This window comes from Schistocerca piceifrons, chromosome 2, assembly GCF_021461385.2.
Source record: "Schistocerca piceifrons isolate TAMUIC-IGC-003096 chromosome 2, iqSchPice1.1, whole genome shotgun sequence".
Lineage (NCBI taxonomy): Eukaryota > Metazoa > Arthropoda > Insecta > Orthoptera > Acrididae > Schistocerca > Schistocerca piceifrons.
Window position 1 is genome coordinate 782,329,151 of NC_060139.1, and position 19,209 is coordinate 782,348,359.

The following is a 19,209-nucleotide window of genomic DNA, read 5'->3' on the forward strand; positions in this document are numbered from 1 at the left end:
CGCATGCAACATGTCTCGTAATAATTGCAATTTGACAGTCGTTCTGATCGTATTAATATTAATAGAGGCTGTTCGATATGCCTGCCGGTGTTCCTCAGTGCGTAAAGCGCACATGAACGCTTACGTTAATTTGTGTGCCGCTGCTCGGCGACATGCTGTCTGTGCGGCAGTCTGCATCTTCTGCGCGGTTAACATCCGGTGGACGCAGCACTCGCCATTGCGGGTGCGTCGTCGGTGTGTGGGTCAGTATCGGATTCGTCGGCCCAGTTCCTGTGCTGGATGTCCAGCTCCCGTCGTGTCTCTCCGGCCGGGCTGACCGAAGGCGGTGCGTTGCTGCGGAAGGTGGAGGGACTCATTCCGTCGGCTTTCCGTCCGGTGTGTCTGTATTCAAACCCTGTCTAGCATGATTCGCGTCGTACTGCTGTGTGGGAGGTAGAACCTCCCTTTGCGCAACCGGATGCACTGTATCGACGTTACAACCATGTCCATCTGACGTGGACTGCAGTAAGCAGGTATCCGACGGCGCTAGCCGTCGTTTCTTGTGGCGCTTCGGCGATCGTTGTTTGCGCGTGTGCGCCTCCGTATCCGAGTGCGGAAGTGACTCCCGGTGCTCAGGGACGAAAGCAGCTGTCGGCACAACCGCGGGATCAATTTCCATACCTCCAACCGATCCTTTCCGCTCGGTTAAGGGCGTCGTGGCGCCGGAGCGGCAGAGGTGTGCGTCGTTTCGTCTCTGGAGGCGGTCTCTGCTGCAGTCGGTTGCCGTAAACTGTCAGGATTCTGTAGCTGGTCATTCTTCGGGATGGGATCTGTTCGCAATGCGTCCGCATACGGTAGTGGCAGCGGCGTCAACGTGGACGGAGGTACGGGTTCGCCGTTTGGAACTTGCACTATCCTCCGCTGCATACATTCGGAACGGACGTGGCCCTCTTTCCCGCAGCCTGAGCATGTTTTGGGTTGTCCATCGTCGATGACTATAGCTCTGCATCCGCCGATGAACAAGTACGAGGGTACATGTTGTGTCAGTTCTATTCTGATTTGACGCACCCCATTGAGAACGGGGTAAGTCGTGAAGTTGGACCATTTTTCCTCAACGTGGCTAAGCACTCTTCCATACGGGCGTAAGGCGTCAACGACCAAGTCAGACGGAACCTCGAAGGGAAGTTCGAAAATACGTATGTTTCGTAAGCCCAGTCCTGCGTGATCAATAGTTACTTCTCCAACATGTCCATCAAAGTGACGAAATTTGAGTCCATGTTTAGTATCTCGGATGATTCTGTCACATACTGCATCGTTAATCAGCTTGACGTAAACGACACTGCTCACTATGGAGAGGTGGATTCCGATAAGTTCGTTGTAGTCAAGTTTAACTTCGTCTCGTAGGAACCTTTCTATTTCGTAGGCTTTCGGTCTCGCATATTCATTCGAAAAACTAATCTTGAGAGTCGACTTTCGGTATGCATGTGCCTTTCTATATCGAGTCGTCTAAACGCACGAGTACGCCGAAGAGGTAAACAACTGCGCGAACGCGAACTTCTCCGGCAGGGACGTAAACAGACGTCCGTGCCGTAGCACCGCCGAAGTCAGACTGTATTATTTGTGATAATAAAAATTTGTAGACTGCCAAATAACACTGTAAATGTAATAAGAGGTCATCCGATTACACGTATTTTTCCCATTATATCAATTGTAATATAAATAGTAAAGAAAATTACGGTGTTAGAAATAAAAAAAAACTTACGAACGGGACTCGACTCATCGGTCCAGCGATTACCGGGCTTGAATGCTAACCACTCGGCTGCCACAGCTTCATGGTAAAATGGCCACGCACAGGTATATATTTGACGACCGAAATTATCTTGCGATTTTCTCAATAACACTTGAGAAGTACGCGCTACTGCTTACACATTTTGTTGTCCTCATGGAGTACTACGAGTGTGCGAAGTTTGCAGTAAATCCGTGTTTCAAATGTCGTGACCTCCCCTTGTGAGATACTTGCAAGTTACTCTACGTTTCATACTTTGTACCGAGCCTGTCTGTAGATTTTAGGCGGTTTCACAAATCCATGTAGGCAAATACTGGGCTGGGATCCACGCCCCGCTTCAGACAAAAGCTACCCATACATTTAGAAAATGTTCTTACACGTGAAAAATGATTACTCTAGACACAGACATACGGTGAACACAAATTTTTTCCAGGAGGAAATGATGGCTTCGGGAACGGCATCTGGTCACGTACCGCCTCAGCCCATGCAACAATGTCGACCCCATAGAAGGAACGGGAGAGGCAAAAGACTAAGAACACACCAGAGCTTGTACTGGCCGTCGATGGGACGTTGAAGCACGGGATGAACAATGTGAATGACTTCAGTGCATACGAACGCTGCCACAACTTGTATGCCCGATGCAAGAGACAGTCTCAGAGGTCGTGCCGGAAATGGGCTTATCGCGCACCACTATGACAACGGCATACAGAGAGTACCTTCGTTCCGGGAAAGGCGCTACCATCTGGAACCAGAAACATGTTGATGACAAAGGTCAACATCGCATATAGTGGATTGTAACAACGAACAGTCGTAACACCGTGTCGCAAATCAACGCTGGAAAATAATAAATGGTGAACAGTAACACCGAGCAGAACCACATGGTTCTTGTGGGATACACACGCTGCGGCCCCACACATACAGGGTGCTCAAAATAGCTTGCCGCATTGCTGTGGCAATGGTGGGGTTGTGTGGTGAGGCCTCTGTTGTGAGCATCCGCAACACGGAATTGAAGGTGCTGTTGTGCACCTAAAACCTATGCCCAAATGTTAGATTTCTACCTATCTTGGCACAAATGTACATTTTGTAAAACTTGTAAGGTATTACAGGTATCAACAGGTTATGTCAGTACCACCAATAACTGGACAGATATAAACATTCGAAGCTAACAGTTTCTGCATAGAGTACCGAAAAAGAATAAACGACGGATCAACCAGAGCAAAACAAGATAGACTGTGTGCTACCAGAAAGAAATTTCACAAAACAAAGAGATAAAATATGTAGCTTAGCGGACAATATTGCTTGTTACGTACTAACAAAGTAAGATAAAGAAAATGCCACTTGGACATCATGCGACACTTCTCTTGTAGACTGATTAGCCATATTATCTAAAAAAAAGTTCTCCTTTTACATTATTCCGAAATAGTGAAACCTTGGAAAGTACTTTTAGCTATTTTTCACACTTCCTTCTTTATTGTTTTTACTGAGCGATTGGAGGAGCTAACTGTTTCTGTAAGCCTCTCAAGCATAGTTCTTAGTGAGACTTATTTCCACGTTTGCCTTTTCCTACAAAAAATTAATGGTATTGCATATAGTCACACATGACTGATGATGAAGAACGTCCCTGCGTCTATGGTGCTCGAAGACCGCGGTACTATGCTATGTAGTAAAGATATAGCAACGAGAGCGCTTGATGTGTGCAGGTCGGCAAGCGACAATCAACAGAGACAGCCCCCGCACCAGAACAACTGGCTGGGATCGCTCAACACTAGAGATGAGAACGCGTTTCTATGCCAATGCGACGTTATTTTGGCGAGCTCTACCTTTCCCCACTGTATGTCGCAGTGCACGCAGATTAACAAGGGAGCTGGAACGTCGCCGTTGGACACTCGAAGCACCTCCAATTCTCACACGAGTTAACGAGAGACCAACACTTCAGATAGGGTACGAGTGCAGGGTAGTTGTAATTAAACGTTCACTACTTGATCCAGAGCAGACGCAAAACTATTTGCAGTACGGGCAGTCAGCTTCATAGAAATGATGTTCAGAGGCTGTGCTACAGGCTTTGCACTGTTAGTAATGCTAGTGTCGTGGCTTACCGTTAGGCGCCAATACTGGTAGGTGGCGTCGGGTCGAAACACAAGCATCAGTGTGTATTACAGTTGCAGACAAACGTAGTCTGGACAATGTGGGCAGGGCTTTACTCGTAGAGCTGTTTTGTCAACACAACAGCAAAAGTGCTGCTGCTCTTCGCGATTATCCACGCATTAAAGGTAAACGGAGAGGTCCTATATCTACTCCAAGGTGGAAGAACATGATTAGAAAGTTTGACTTAACAGATTTGCGAATTCCTCCTGCGAGAGGCTGACGGTCAATTGCGCCAGAGTCTGCCCCACTGCTGATTTATGCCAGTCGTTCATCAGCAGCGGATGTGGTCTTACTTTCAATCAGGCAGTGCCCTCGTCGACAGCCTTAATTTCGTACAGTATCTAGGCCTAAGCCACTTGAGTTCCATACACTTTGAGTAACGGAACCAATTACAACAACGAAAGGGAACGAGTATCAGCCCAAGGATAGTCACCGATACCAGGTGGACAGAAAAAGTGACGAGTACACGGACTGGCTGTGTGTGAATTCCGAAAGGAATAAATGCTGACGCCGTATAAAAACTGCAAATGGCAGAATCATAACTGAACAGAAACTTTCTCGCCCACCTGACGAAGGAGACACGCAGAAAAAGAAACAAATTCATAACTGCAGAAAGACAGTTCACGAAGAAAAAACAGAGCACGTTTTCTAGAGTTTTAAAGAGCAGTTTCAAGATTTTTAAAGATAAAGTTTAAGATTTCGTAGCAGATATTCCAAATTGTGATAACTTCAAGACTGCAATGTGTACAGCAAGAAGGAAGCTATTAGATGACCCAGAACTTTGGCGCAGAGCGTTTGAAGTTAATTGAAGGCAATAGCTTCTTGAAAATCGACAACGGTTCTGTTCCTGACAAAAGAATCCTGGTGTTCGATTCTGAAAAAAGCGGAGAAACAGGAACGGTTCTCATGGACGGGAAATCTGACAGTAGTTCGAAACACTTCAAACAACTGTATACCACACACGCTGACATCAGAACAACGCAGGAAGAGACGATGTTAGTTCCTGTTTTATTTGCTTTGCTCCCAGACAGAAGTCAAAATACATATGAAATACTTCTTTCTGGATTGAAAAGTAAGATGCCTAGGTCGTCACCGAAAACTGCAGTGCTAGACTTTGAAATGAGTACAATTAAAGGTTTGAGAACAACATTCCCCGAAAGATCCCTTTTGGTTGCAGTTTTCACATCAATCAATGTTTTTGGAAGAAAAAGTGAGAACTTTGCTTAACAGAGGAATACAGGGATAGAGTAGTAGTCGAGTTGCTGCGCCGCATACCTGTTGCAGTGGCACATCTTCCACCAGTGACCATGAAAAGTGGATAGTAATAATGGAGGAATTGGCCAGTGGAGGCGGGGTCATGAAATTCATAGACTATATACTAAATCAATGGTTGGAGCATCCTTATATACCATATGACAATAGAATATTTTTAACCATCGGCACAGGAACACGAATGTTATCTAAGGCTGGCGTGGGATACTAAATTCCCCAATAAATCAAAGAAATCGGAATATATATTTTCTGATAAGCTGGAGGAGTAGGCAGTAAATGCTATATTTTAAATTAAAAAAGATTCTATCGCCCTGTCTCTTAAAAAAAGAAGAAAAATGACACAGATGTTGACAAAAGGTTAAAAGGTGTTATAACAATATACAGCGTCACGGGGAATTACGATGCTCATTTAAATCTTTAGCTTTCTTACAGAATTGCGTGCGAAACTAAAATTCATAAAATAAGAAGTTTCATCATTTGTTGCACTACCGCTGTAGAAAAAAGGTAAATATTAAAAATAAAATGTTAAAATTAAAAAAATATATAAATTAAACATGCCTATGTACTGTGTGCTTAGCCAGTCCTACGGCTGGATAAAATGTGAAGCGATATTCTTTTTACTCGACAGTCTGCAGAGTCTGCCCCACTGTTGTTGCTTCCTTTGACGGCGGAAAACCCACGGCTAAAATACAATCTAAGAAAAAAGAAAGCACCACCGCGAAGGAATTATCAGAATGAGACGGAAATTGATAATTGTGACATAGATGTAAATACATACATATGATTACAATTTCAGAAAAATTGGATGCTGTATTAAAGAGAAAGAGTTTCACAAATCGAGCAATTTAATAACGCGTTGGTCTACCTCTGGCTCTTATTCGGCTTGACGTTGAATGATAGTTGTCGCATGCCCTCCTGAGCGATATGGTGCCTAATTCTGTCCCACTGACGCGTTAGATCGTCAGTATCCGTGACGCACTTACAGGCAGTGGTACGTCAACGATATTCTACGCTCCGTTTCTTGCTATTCATGGCAAGCCATCCTGGGCTTCCATTGCAGCAAGATAATGTCCATTCGCACACGGTGAGAGTTTCTTCTTCTTATCTCCGTGCTTACCAAGCCCTACCATGATCAACAAGATAGCCGGGTCTCCCCTCAATTAATAACATTTGGAGCGTTATGGGAAGGGTCCCCAAACCAATTGCCGGCCGATGTGGTCGAGCGGTTCTAGGCACTTCAGTCTGGAACCGCGCGACCGCTACGGTCGCAGGTTCGAATCCTGCCTCGGGCATGGATGTCTGTGGTGTCCTTAGGTAAGTTAGGTTTAAGTAGTTCTAAGTTCTAGGGGACTGATGACCTCAGAAGTTTAGTCCCATAGTGCTCAGAGCCATTTGAACAAATTCTTGATGTTGACGATCTAAAGCTCCAGTTGGGCAGAATTTGGCACAAAATCACTCAGGACGATGACCAGCAACTCTATCAATCAATGCCAAGCCGAGTAACAGCTTGTAGAATGGTCAGAATTGGACCAACGCTTTAATAACTTGTTTAATTTCTGAAGCTCTATCTCTTAAATGAATCGTCCAACTTTTCCGAAATTGTGATGAGTCATTTGTCCGTACATATATACCAAATTTACCGATTCACGTCCCATTCGTAAAATTCTTCTCTAGTGTATCTGTTATCGTAAACACCATGTTGAAGTTATGGGTCGCGAAGTCCAAGGTCGGAAATCTCACGCCACCACCTACAGCACTCAAGAATACCTATGTCTTCAGCAAAACAATGCCAATCGAAGAGCTCCAATTAGTCCGCCCATGGTAGCTGAGTGGTCAGCGCGACGGAATGTCATACCTAACGGCCCGGGTTCGATTCACGGCTGTTGTGTTGTCCTTATCATCGTTTCATCGCTATCGACACGCAAGTCGCCAAAGTGGCGTCAACTCGAAAGGCTTGCACCAGGCGAACAGTCTACACGACAGGAGGCCCTAGCCACACGGCATTTCCATTTCCAACTGAAATTTATAGCTATCTTAGCAACACAAGGAAATGAGTAAAAATAATATCCAGTGGGATATCCTAGGAGTGATCCACGACGTTGTGCAAGTCCAATACTGGTAGACTCAAGATTTGATGGAGGTATTTCCTTGGTAAGAGCATCGGTCTGGAATCGTGTCAAAGTGTGGCAAACATTTTTCAAAAGTCAGTAACTTGCGTCAAGGTGTGAAGTGAAAGATTTATTCCGGAGAAAAAGGTTTTCAAGAAAGCCTGCAGTTTCTTCTGAACTATTCGTCCATGATGAGATGTTCACGTTTCCACAGGGTGGCTGAGAGCGGCCGCAGAAGGCACCGCAGTCTGCAGAACCGGCTGTTCCTGTGGTTGGCAGCACTGACGAGATCAGCTCGCGTGTCTCCGCTGGCGGCGGCGATAGAAGGTACCAGAGTCGCTGCCCAGCAGAAGATGGACAAGAAACCGAGTGGACAGTAATCTCATTTCTGTGAAACATTTAGTTAGTTTACTGTGTATTGTCTGTTATATAACATTATTTAATAAAAAATATTCATAAATTGTTATCCAACAACGTCAAGACACTGATACCTCAGTCATACGTCCGATCGATATTAATGCTGCTGGTGTAAAATAATATTATCGCCACCTTTTCGTGTCAAGACAACTAAAGTCCGTCGTCCTTAGTTACTCCAAACCTGTCCATGTGACTCTGTTGATGGAGATCCACTAAGCGGCTTGGGATGTTATAGTTGGCGACATCATTGGTGTTCGACGAAAGTAGTAAGCTAGGTACTGGCAAAGATTTCGCTGCCTCCTTTCATTACATTCGTTTGTAGTTCTTATGGCACAATACTGACAAGCACTCTTCGCAAAAATCCACGTGATACAATTAACACCTGGAACACCAGTTTCGAGGAACCCGTGGCGAATTTGTATGGCATGTTGCTATAAGCATATTTAACTATGGTCTTATTTTGTTCAAGTTTGTAGTATAGCTAGTCCCGTGACAATTAGATATTTCTCACTTTTGACGTGATTAGTACCGTCGTTTACGCATTGGAAAACGGAGCCTAAAATTTGTGATAAGAGAATTCGAAACACTTGTGCCCTGTGTGGAGTGGGTGCTATCGAGAATGTCAAGTTGTATCATTTCAAATACTGTGATATTGAGATAAATTAATCACCATATTCAGGAAGACAAACAGGCATTGATGCAGGGCGTTTTTGGGATTTGCTACTAGGATCAACGATAGTGCATCCGATCACAGGTAAGTGTGACGAGCAGTTAACCTTCATGCGGCACTTGCCTTCAGTAGTCGTATAGAGGTTAAACGAAAGGAGGGACGATTATGATACGATGTCTCGTCGAAAACGAGATTAGATCCGAAGCAGAATCTCGAGCTGTAAAGGATGGGGAAGAAATTCATATGTGCCCTTTCCAAGGATGACTGATCCTCGCATTTGATGTAATGGATTTAAGGAGATTATCGTAAATCTAAATCAGTGTAGCCCGTTGGCGATTTGAAGTACTGTATGGTAACTTCATGAGGAGAAAATAGTGGTTACGCCATAAAAAACATTTTAAACGATGGCCTGTATATGTCCACAAAAAGTATTGTTATTGATATACAATTGGTGGTACAAAGTGTTTCGTGTTATGAATTGCTTCACAGGGATGCGTCCTTCACAACTGACATTTGTTACTAACAAATGAAATGCCTTGCAGTCGCAAAGTAACAAATGCAACCTAGAACACAGCACCAAAGAGTTTCGTTGGTAAACATGCATACCGCAAATATTATGATCTGGTGCCCGCATGTGTTTACCTTTCTCGCCCCTAATCGATCAACTACCTTGAAAATAAGTTTTTGTTTCATCTTGGTGATTGTGCTTTATACTTGGCTTAACTCAGAATCAGCAGGTTGCCGCGTGCGTGGCTGTGAGAGTAGTTGCGGAATGAAATACAATTAACAGAGTATCCAGTGATACGATTTCATTTACAGATTTGTGTGCTTTCATTAGGATTTCTGCTGTATTTTATGTTTCTTGTGTCTATATCTACTGGTTACTGAAGGTAGCGAGACGTCTTATGATGACAAAATTTATTAAGCTGTCGTTCTAAGTTCGATATAGTTGTTTGTAACTCTGTCACAGAGAAGTTAGTGTTACTCTTACGCGAGTTTGGAACTGAGAGTTAGTGCTTCTTAGTCCTTACAGCGCGTCGATATTCTCAGGGAACATGCGACCAACTGCAGCCTTGTCATTGCCATTGCCCTCCGCAATGTAGATAACGAGATTATCTGTGACTGCTGTGTGTAATTAATCTCCTATGACTGTAAACATGTGTTTGATATGTCAATGACACACTTAAGTGGAATTCATTCAGAATCTTTGATTGGTATACCACGAATATATCAAGTAAATCATGCAGGATAATTCTCTCTCTTTCCAGGAAGTAACAATACTATCACAGCGTCAGCAGACATGTTCCATTACGTTGTCTTGAAACTCACGTAGGCATAGCAGGATGATTTTGTTTCTACAGACAATGTCTTTCTTGAATGGTCAAACAATTCAGGAGTGTGTCTTGTGTAGCAATGATGCAGTGGCTTAATTACTTTTCCTACAACGTCTCGAGGAGTATTCCAGTACGAAATGAAATGACTGTGTGGCATTTATGATGAGGGAGAACAATGGAAAGTTTCACAGACCGCCGTAATATATATATATGGAAGACAATAAACGTAATCCACCGAGTTATAAAACATATCCATTTCATTGACATCGAAATGTAGTAGGACATGTGAACAAATAATTTGTCTCTACGTTGTAAACACCCCGAAATATATTACCTGTTGCCATCAAACCAGCGTGCTTTTGAAAAGCATCACTGTTGTAAGGCACAGCTGGAACTTTATTCACACGACGAACTGTGTACAGGGGCTTTAAAATTAATTCCGTATTTGTAGAGTTCGAAAAAGGTTTTGATATCATTCCTCATAAGCGGCTTCCAACCACATTGGTTTCCTATGGACTATCGACTCAGTGGTGCGACTGGGTGCGTGATTTCCTGTCTGAAAGGTCACAGTTCACAGGAACTGATGGGACGTCACCTAGTGAAACGGAAGTGGTGAGTGTGGTTTCGCAAGAACAGTGATGTAGACTTTCTGCTATAGCAGACAATCAGAACATTTCTCTTAGATTTGCGACAGGTAATGCTACCGTCAATAAACTCCTCAGAAGAGCTAAGCGAATTGCAAAATGATGTTGAAAATTTATCTACGGGATGCAAAACGTGACAATTGACCCTAAACAATAAAATGTGTGAGGTTCTCTACGTGATTACTAAGAAGGTTTCGTCAAGCTTCGAGAAATCGATAAGTAATATAAATCTGAGCGTTATCGATCTAACGAAAGTCTTAAGTGTTACAAGCACAAAAAACGTAACTGCGACACATCAAATTTTGTGGTGAAGGTGAAACAAATGTTAGGTTATTGATACACCCTTTAGAAGATCCAAGAAATCTACTAAGGAGATTGCCAGTACTACAGTTGTTCGATCTCTTCTAGGATATTACTGAGCACTGTGTGATCATTACCTGGATATCGAAAACGTTGTAACAAGGCAGCTGATTTTGTAGTATATCGAAGTAGGGGAGATAGTGTCGCGAATGTTTTCCTTTTTTTCCTTGAGGGTGGCGGGGGAAGTGGTCATGGGGCGCGAGTTGGGGACACAGTATGGAAACAAACGCTTTTTCATTGCGGCACGTTATTTTCACGACATTTCAACAGTCATCTTTCTCCTCTGAATGCAACAGTTTTTGTTGCCAGCGCCGTACAAAGTATGATATTACAACTGTAGCATATAAGAGAAATTAGAGCTTGCACATAAAGATTTCGGTGTTCTTTTTCCTCGAGCTTCGTACGTAATTGGAACAGTCGAGAGATTGAAACGATTTTGTGAACCCTTTAGAAACACATAACTGTGAGTTACAGAATAATCGTGTATCATTGCGATGTAAATGAAGAGCATCAGCAGAACGTAATTCCTATCGTGCAGCACATATTATTTGAGAGACACTGAGTACACTTTGCGAGAGCTCAAACTGTGGATGACATACTGCTTGCGCGCAGTTGGTTTGCAAGATTGCCACCAAAACTGCTTGCTTTTACATTTCGCTTAGTTATCTTGGTAGAATACACGTTTCCTTAAGGTGAGATCTAAGGTGCAATTGATAGATAGTTGAAATGTATTGTGGTAGATACGTTTATCATGAGTGTATTCCTTAACTTATTTTTCGTTAAGTATTTGAATGGAACGTCAAAAGCGCCTGCTCATGTTACAGCAAAAAGGCTGCGTTCGTTTATAATACAGACTTGGGTAGGGTGTGTGTATGTATATGTGTGTGTATTAAACTGGGGACCTAGAAACGACGGAGAGGCTTAATCCTGCCGTAGCCCTCAGTATCCCACCGCACCGCCGCCCCACACCGAACCCAGGGTTATTGTGTGGTTCGGCCCCCAGTGGACCCTCTTCCCCCCCCCCCCCCCCCTTTCCCCGGGACCGTCTCATACCAGACCAGTGTAGTCCCAAATGTTTTGCGTGATAGAGTAATTATGGTGTGCGCGTATGTGGAGACAGTGTTTGAGCAGCAATCGCCGACACAGTGTAACTGAGGTGGAATAAGGTAACCAGCCCGCATTCGCCGAGGCACATAGAAAACCGCCTTAAAAACCATGTACAGGCTGGCCGGCACACCGGACCTCGGCACTAATCCGCCGGGCGGATGTGCGCTGCACTGATTTAGATTTACGGTGACCTCATTAAATCCATTACGGCAAATGCCAGGATCAGTCATTCTTTAAAAGGACACCGACCTCCATCCTTTCCAGTTCGAGATTCTACTTCGCATCAATCTCGTTTTCAACGAGACATCGTACCGTAAACCACCTTCCTTTCTTTTAACCTCTATATGACTACTGAAGGCAAGTGTCGCTTGATGTTTAATTGATCGTCACACATGCCAGTTACCTGATGCACTGTCATTGATCCTCGTAGTAAATTGCAGAAAGTCCTCCATGAATGCTTGTTTGTCTTCCTGAATGTGGTGATTAATTTATCTCAAAATGATCGTATTTGAAACGGTGCAACTTGACATTCTCGGTAGCACTCACTCCATATAGGGGACAAGTGTTTCGAATTGCCTTCACTGCTTTCACCCTTCCATTATACTCAAACAGAACACAATGTAGTAAATTTAGACTCAGTTTTTTAATGCATAAACGACGGTACTCATAACGTCAAAAATGAGAAATATGCAAGTAGTCATGGCACTAGCTGTGAACAAACTAAGACATAGTTAAATATGTTTATAGCAACATTCCATACAAAGTCGCCACGGAGCATGCAGAAACATTATTACAAGTATATCATATGCAACATTATGTTATATTATGTTAACCGGGGATCTAGAAACGACGGAGAGGCTCCGTCCCCGCCGCAGCCGCAGTGGTCCACAACCTCACGACGAATACCAGAGTCCACTTCACCCCTCCACCGCCCCACACCGAACCCAGGGTTACTGGCGCTGAAATTGGTCTTACTATGGCAGACACCCACGAGCCATTTCACAGACATCTTTCCGCAATATTTTACTGTTAATGGTTGGATAGAAAATGAACGAAACTGACTCTAAACTTCTGTCAGATTGATGCTGTTAGCCGACAGACGAAATACGGCTTAAAAAAGAAAGGAAAAGATTGGGTTTGATATCACAGATCTGGGTTCGAGCTGCATGACGTTGACTACTAGACCACGATTAGGTTATTCGCAACGATAGCTCAAGTGGAAATCAACACTTCTCGTACCGTGTGTTGCGTATCCCTTTATGACAAAGCCATGATGCTAACAAATATGAAATTCGGTAGTTGGTTGGACTGAAATAGCTTTTAATGGCTAAGGTGTGGGTTAGAGTCCCGCGGGGGGTTCTTGTTTTTAGCAGCCACAAACTTATCCCCTTCAACTCCAGTAACACCAAGTAAAGAAGGCAGGACTGTGCCGTGGTTTCAAATCAATATTCAAGCATGTATTAGTTTACAACTGACTGGAACAGAGTTGAATTAGTTTTGGCTGTCAGAGGCGGAAGTCGCTGCTTGCAAAAACTGTCTGTAGTAAGCTTTCTTACACTAGTAATGTTATTTTAGTTCACAAACCAATCATCATGTATGGTCATAGGACCTTCATTTCTTATCCTAAGTGACTCTGAGATTCTGAAAATATTGGCACTGGAATGGGATTCGAGCTCCGATTCCAATCCTTCTCTGCATTTGAACTCTTCGAGATCATTTCGTCGTTTCCTCACCATGCCAAACTCCTCCAGGTATCTACAAACGGAGCGACGAAAACTAGTAGCCATAGGGAATTTGATAGTTGACACCTCTTCGTGTGGGGTGAACAACGACGATATGCGTAGGACTGGCAGCAGAGAACTATTCGTTGCGTTATGTCTATGTGCACGTTGGGCTACTGGTGAAGAAACACATATTTCGTGACTATTCTTAGATATAAGACAGTTGGGAAAGGTGCCGGGTTCGAATGCCTGGCAGGAAAATATCATTTGTATCGTCGTTTCAGATTCCAATATCACGCCATTGGTGAACGTATTTAATATGTGGCGTCTGGCTAAAATTAGTTAACAACTCATATAGGTACTGTGTTCCACTCTCCAACACCACAACTTTAGTTCGTGGTGTTTCACACTTGTGCGTTGCACTTTATTACATACTTTTCGTGTTACTTCTCAGGGGCAGCATAGGCTTCAAGGGGTTCCCTGTGCTAGGCTAAACATATTGTCATTTATTTCCAGGCTTGAACATTCGCTCTTGTAAAGTGATACTGGTGAAATTTTGACTTTTTATGTTTATTTATGCCTAGTTGACTCTCGATCAGAGACGCAAGCTTTGTTTGGTTAACAGTGTCCTCAAATTCAGATCACGAACAAAAACTCGTTATTTCATTTAATGGGCGTGATAAGACATCTGAAGTGTCACTTATTGCAATTAAGTTTAAATTACAAGCGATGGGGACTGTCTCATCTCTAATAACGTGTTTTCTAATATTTGTTGTATCACGGTATTAGTTTACATCTGGACTGACTGCCATATTGAGCAATGTTCTCTAGTGGCCTCTTGTAACCATTGTGTATAGTCGAACGACTGTACTCCACAGTGTTACGGCGTTTAAAGGACCTGCGAGCCAGCTACGTTATGTTGGTTGCATTCAGCAGTGGCCTCATTTTTTGTTGTCAAGTGTACATCACATCTACCGATTTCCGTCCCATTCGGGTAATTTCTTCGAGTTAGGTGTATTTTGTTTGTTTTGTTTTGCTTTTTTTGTCTGAGAGTGTATATGATCAATTAAGACTGCGTACTTGATCATTTACTCGACTGAATACTGATGCACTTGAAAATTAGAATGACAGTAACAAGGTTCTCCAATAAAGTACAGCATTGAAGGAAAAATGACTTACATAACTAATTCATTATGCTTGTGAATACATGAACAAAGAAAAAATGCAGAGAATGTGGGGCAGTTGGGTAGTTATTTTTATATTTGTCCCACAGCACGACGAACGTCCGTAAAACTGATAGAGATGAGCGCACGGAAGACCGAGAAACAGACGGGAACTGAATTAGCGAGCAAGCTATTATCGAAGTATATACTGTAAGAGCAGGAGCGACGCTGGCGCTGGTGCTGTTAAAAATGTCGAGAATCCATGCAAAATGTAGAGCTACTCGAGTAACTGGCTGCGTAAGCCCTATTTGGGTCATAGGAAGACCTCACACTGGAGGACAATGCGTGCTTAAACACTGTGCACTGATACGAATTAAACCTTCATGCGTAGGTTTTTTCTTTTTTATTATTACTACAAAATATTCTGCAAACACTTTTGAAACCACCTTGTGCCCATACCACATGCAGAATTAGCCACTTGAAATATCAAAGTAAGTCGAGAGCACGAATCATCCGAGAAAACAGCAAAAACAAAAGTAACATGAATGACAGGCGCCCCTATCTAGTTTCTGCCATGGCGCTGTTGTCGATGAAACAAACAGCAAATTCATTTTTATAAAGTAGAGACTCCTACTTTTAATTGCATGCTCATTTTCCAAGAGAAAATGTACTTTGTACTGAAACCGTTCACGAATTCACGAAATCGTTATTAGCATGTACGTACGACGGAATTTAAGCGGAAGGTCATACAAGCTGTTCCACCACTATCCATCGGGAGGGGGCTGTGTTTACACATATATCAGTACCGGACAGAACGTTACTGAGTTTTAGTCCTACAGAAATCATGTTCATTTAGTCTTGTGGAGCAGTATCATGTTCTAGACAGTCATTCACTGAAGGCCCTTCTGCTATAAATGCTACAAGTAAAGAAAGCAGTTCTCTCTCTTACCTTCAACCTGTGTTATAGCAGACCATCATACGGCAGACATTATTCCTTTCATAATCACCTCATGTTCTGTAAGTGGGTTTCTGATAAAACAGTAAAAAATCCACATTTTTTTACCATGTATTGTTCTCAAAAAAATCAAATCCTATCCATCACAGTCAGTTCAAATGACAAAATGTATCACCGGAGTCTGATAAACCGTACAACCTTTATTGCTTGAACAGGCTCATTCTTATGAACGTCGAATTATGTTTAGATTTACGTTTTTATTATCTTCCTTCAGACATACCCGAAAGAACAGACGACATTTGCTTTTGATCCTGCAGCCGTACATATTTCGAAATTCCGGCATTAGATGCACTCGTGAATCGAAATAAATTCAGTGACAAGTGAAAACCTATGTCGGGCCGCCGGCCGAAGTGGCCGTGCGGTTCTGGGCGCTGCAGTCTGGAACCGCGAGACCGCTACGGTCGCAGGTTCGAATCCTGCCTCGGGCATGGATGTGTATGATGTCCTTAGGTTAGTTAGGTTTAACTAGTTCTAAGTTCTAGGGGACTAATGACCTCAGAAGTTGAGTCCCATAGTGCTCAGAGCCATTTGAACCATTTGTGTCGGGCCCGGACTCGAGTCCAGATGCCCGCAAGAAGTCGGGCAAAGAGTGGATCTGCACTGAATGTCTTTAATTTGGCGCCAAGGCGTTTACGTTTATAGGTACGATGTCCGTTCGTTTGTTCGTTCGTTCGGACATCGCACATATAGACACATCAAAAAAAGTTTTGCATCACTCCGGTTCCCAGAACTCCTGAAGATAGACGTTGACGGTGGATATTGTATCACAGACACAGTCCCTTTGACTGTTCAGAGGTGTCACTAAACCCGCCCAAAGATGTAAACGACCATGCATGAGCAACGCCTATTAGACGGACGGGGTTTGACAGCCGATCAGTTCCAGTCATTCCACCAGGAAGAAGGTAACGGCTCGTGTTGTCCGTAGTTCAACCATGCCTAGACGGTCAATACCGCGGTTCGATGGCGTCCGCATTGTTACTTTGTGCCAGGAAGGGCTCTCAATGAGGGAAGTGTCCAGGCGTCTCGGAGTGAACCAAAGCGATTTTGTTCGGACATGGAGGAGATACAGAGAGACAGGAACTGTCGATGACATGCCTCGCTCAGGCCGCCCGAGGGCTACTACTACAGTGGATGACTGCTACTTACGGATTATGGCTCGGAGGAGCAATGACAGCAACGCCACCATGTTGAATGATACTTTTCGTGCAGCCACAGGACGTCGTGTTACGACTCAAACTGTGCGCAATAGGTTGCATGATGCGCAACTTCACTCCAGACATCAATGGCGAAGTCCATCTTTGGAACCATGACCACCAAGCAGCGCGGTACAGATGGGCCCAGCAACATGCCGAAAGGACCTCTCGGGATTGGCATCATGTTCTCTTCACTGATGAGTGTCGCTTATGCCGTCAACCAGACAATAAGCGGAGACGTGTTTGAAGACAACCCGGTCAGGCTGAACGCCTTAGACACACTGTCCATCGAGTGCATCAAGGTGCAGGTTCCCTTCTGTCTGGGGTGGCATTATGTGGAGCCGACGTACGCCACTGGTGGTCATGGAAGGCGTCGTTAAGTCTGTACGATACGTGAGTGCCATCCTCCGACCGATAGTGCAACCATATCGGCAGCTTATTGGCGAGGCATTCGTCTACATGGACGACTATCCGCGCCCCCATCGTGCACATCTTGTGAATAACTTCTTTCAGGATAACGACATCCTTCGACTAGAGCGGCCAACATGTTCTCCAGACACTAACGAACATGCCTGGGATGGATTGAAAAGGGCTGTTTTTGAACGATGTGACCCACCAACCACTCTGAGGGATCTACGCCGAATCGCGGTTGAGGAGTCGGACAATCTGGACCAACAGTACCTTGATGAAGTTGTGGATAATATGCTTGCATCAATGCAAGAGGGCGTGCTACTGGGTATTAGAGGTACCGGTGTGTACAGCAATCTGGACCACCACATCTGAAGGTCTCGCTGTATGGTGGTACAACATGCAATGTGTGGTTTTCATGAGCAATAAAAAGGGCGGAAATGATGTTTATGTTGATCTCTATTCCAGCTTCTGTACAGGTTACGGAACTCTAGGAACAGAGGTAATGCAAAACTTTTTTTGATGTGTGCAAATACATGCGCCCTGACGCTAATTAAAGAGCATACACCAAAGATGCTCTCTTCGTCCGACCTCTGGCGGGAATCCGGGTTCGAGTCCTGTTTGAGCGCAGGTGTTTGCTTGTTGCCATTGAATTTGTTTCAGTGCCTGATTGCGGCTATTTCAATTTCGACATGTCGAATTATGTGGTTCCACCATGATGACACTCAAATCTCTAGATCTCTTCCTCTCAGTTTCCTAAAAGAAAACAAATGAACAAAGAAATGCCTACAACTCAGGTAAGAATAATTGAACAAAATGCAAACGATCGCAGTAAATACTATTGCCTTGTCAGTGATGTTGTACAGGCAGCATCAATAAATGCATCGAGACTTCTTCCAAGCAATGGAGTAATTCCGTTTTGGACGATTTAGTTAGTTAGGTAGATAGTTAGTTACCCTGTTTCATAGATCATTTTAAACAATTTTTTTATCGAAATGATGTGAAACGAATCAGTTTAAAGGATAAGTACGTATGGTTAGTTTCAGTACTAACGTACATCATATTTTTTCTAGTCCTACAGACGCAACTTCACAGAAAAATTACTTTTTATGGGGTACCTGTTTTTTTTTCTTTTAAATCGCCAGGGTAATAGGATTTGAGCAGAAGAAATGATTTTAGTATAGATTTAAAATTTATTTTATTGCCTGCCAGGCGTTTCATATTCTTGGGCAAATGATCAAAAATTCTTTCTGAAGCATATTGAAGTCCTTTTTCGGCCACTGACAACTTGAAAAATGGGCAATAGTGGTTATTTCTCTTACATTGACACTACTACTCTTCTCAAATTTTTATGGAAAATTTGATTATCACAAGTATATACATTACCTGACAAAAAAGTAAAGCATCCAGAAGACAAAGTCGGATGTAGCTGTATCTTCGTTCCTGTACACACCATCGCTGCGTATGTAAATGATTAGAACTGCAATTTTCTGTAACCGATAGAATGGCCAGCAGAGTGCATTAGTGTTGTTCGTGTTTATTACTGTTAACAGGCATCTTAGGGGATGGCTCAAATGGCTCTGAGCACTATGGGACTTAACATCGGAGGTCATCAGTCCCCTAGAACTTAGAACTACTTAAACCTAACTAACCTAAGGACATCACACACATCCATGCTCGAGGCAGGATTCGAACCTGCGACCGTAGCGGTAACACGGTTTCAGACTGTAGCGCCTAGAAACGCTCGGCCACCCAGGCCGGCATCGTAGGGTATACAGTGTGTCCCAGTAGGAATGATCACCATTAAAGTGTTTGTCAGGAACGGTCATCCTAAGCAAAGAAGTTCGCTCCGACGTCGGCCAGTAGGGTGGTACCATGCGGACATAC

At 43.6% G+C, this 19,209-nt stretch overlaps 1 protein-coding gene across 2 annotated transcripts in view; it reads left to right on the forward strand.

Moving 5' to 3' along the window:
- The window catches only part of LOC124777876, a 46,048-nt gene extending 38,357 nt beyond the window's left edge, over positions 1-7,691 (forward strand). For both annotated transcript variants that reach the window (XM_047253415.1, XM_047253416.1), the window contains exon 5: positions 7,505-7,691. In XM_047253415.1, the coding sequence (XP_047109371.1) occupies positions 7,505-7,670 (166 nt within the window). In that variant the 3' untranslated portion in view covers positions 7,671-7,691. The remainder of the gene's footprint in view (positions 1-7,504) is intronic.
- Positions 7,692-19,209: the final 11,518 nt, after the last annotated feature.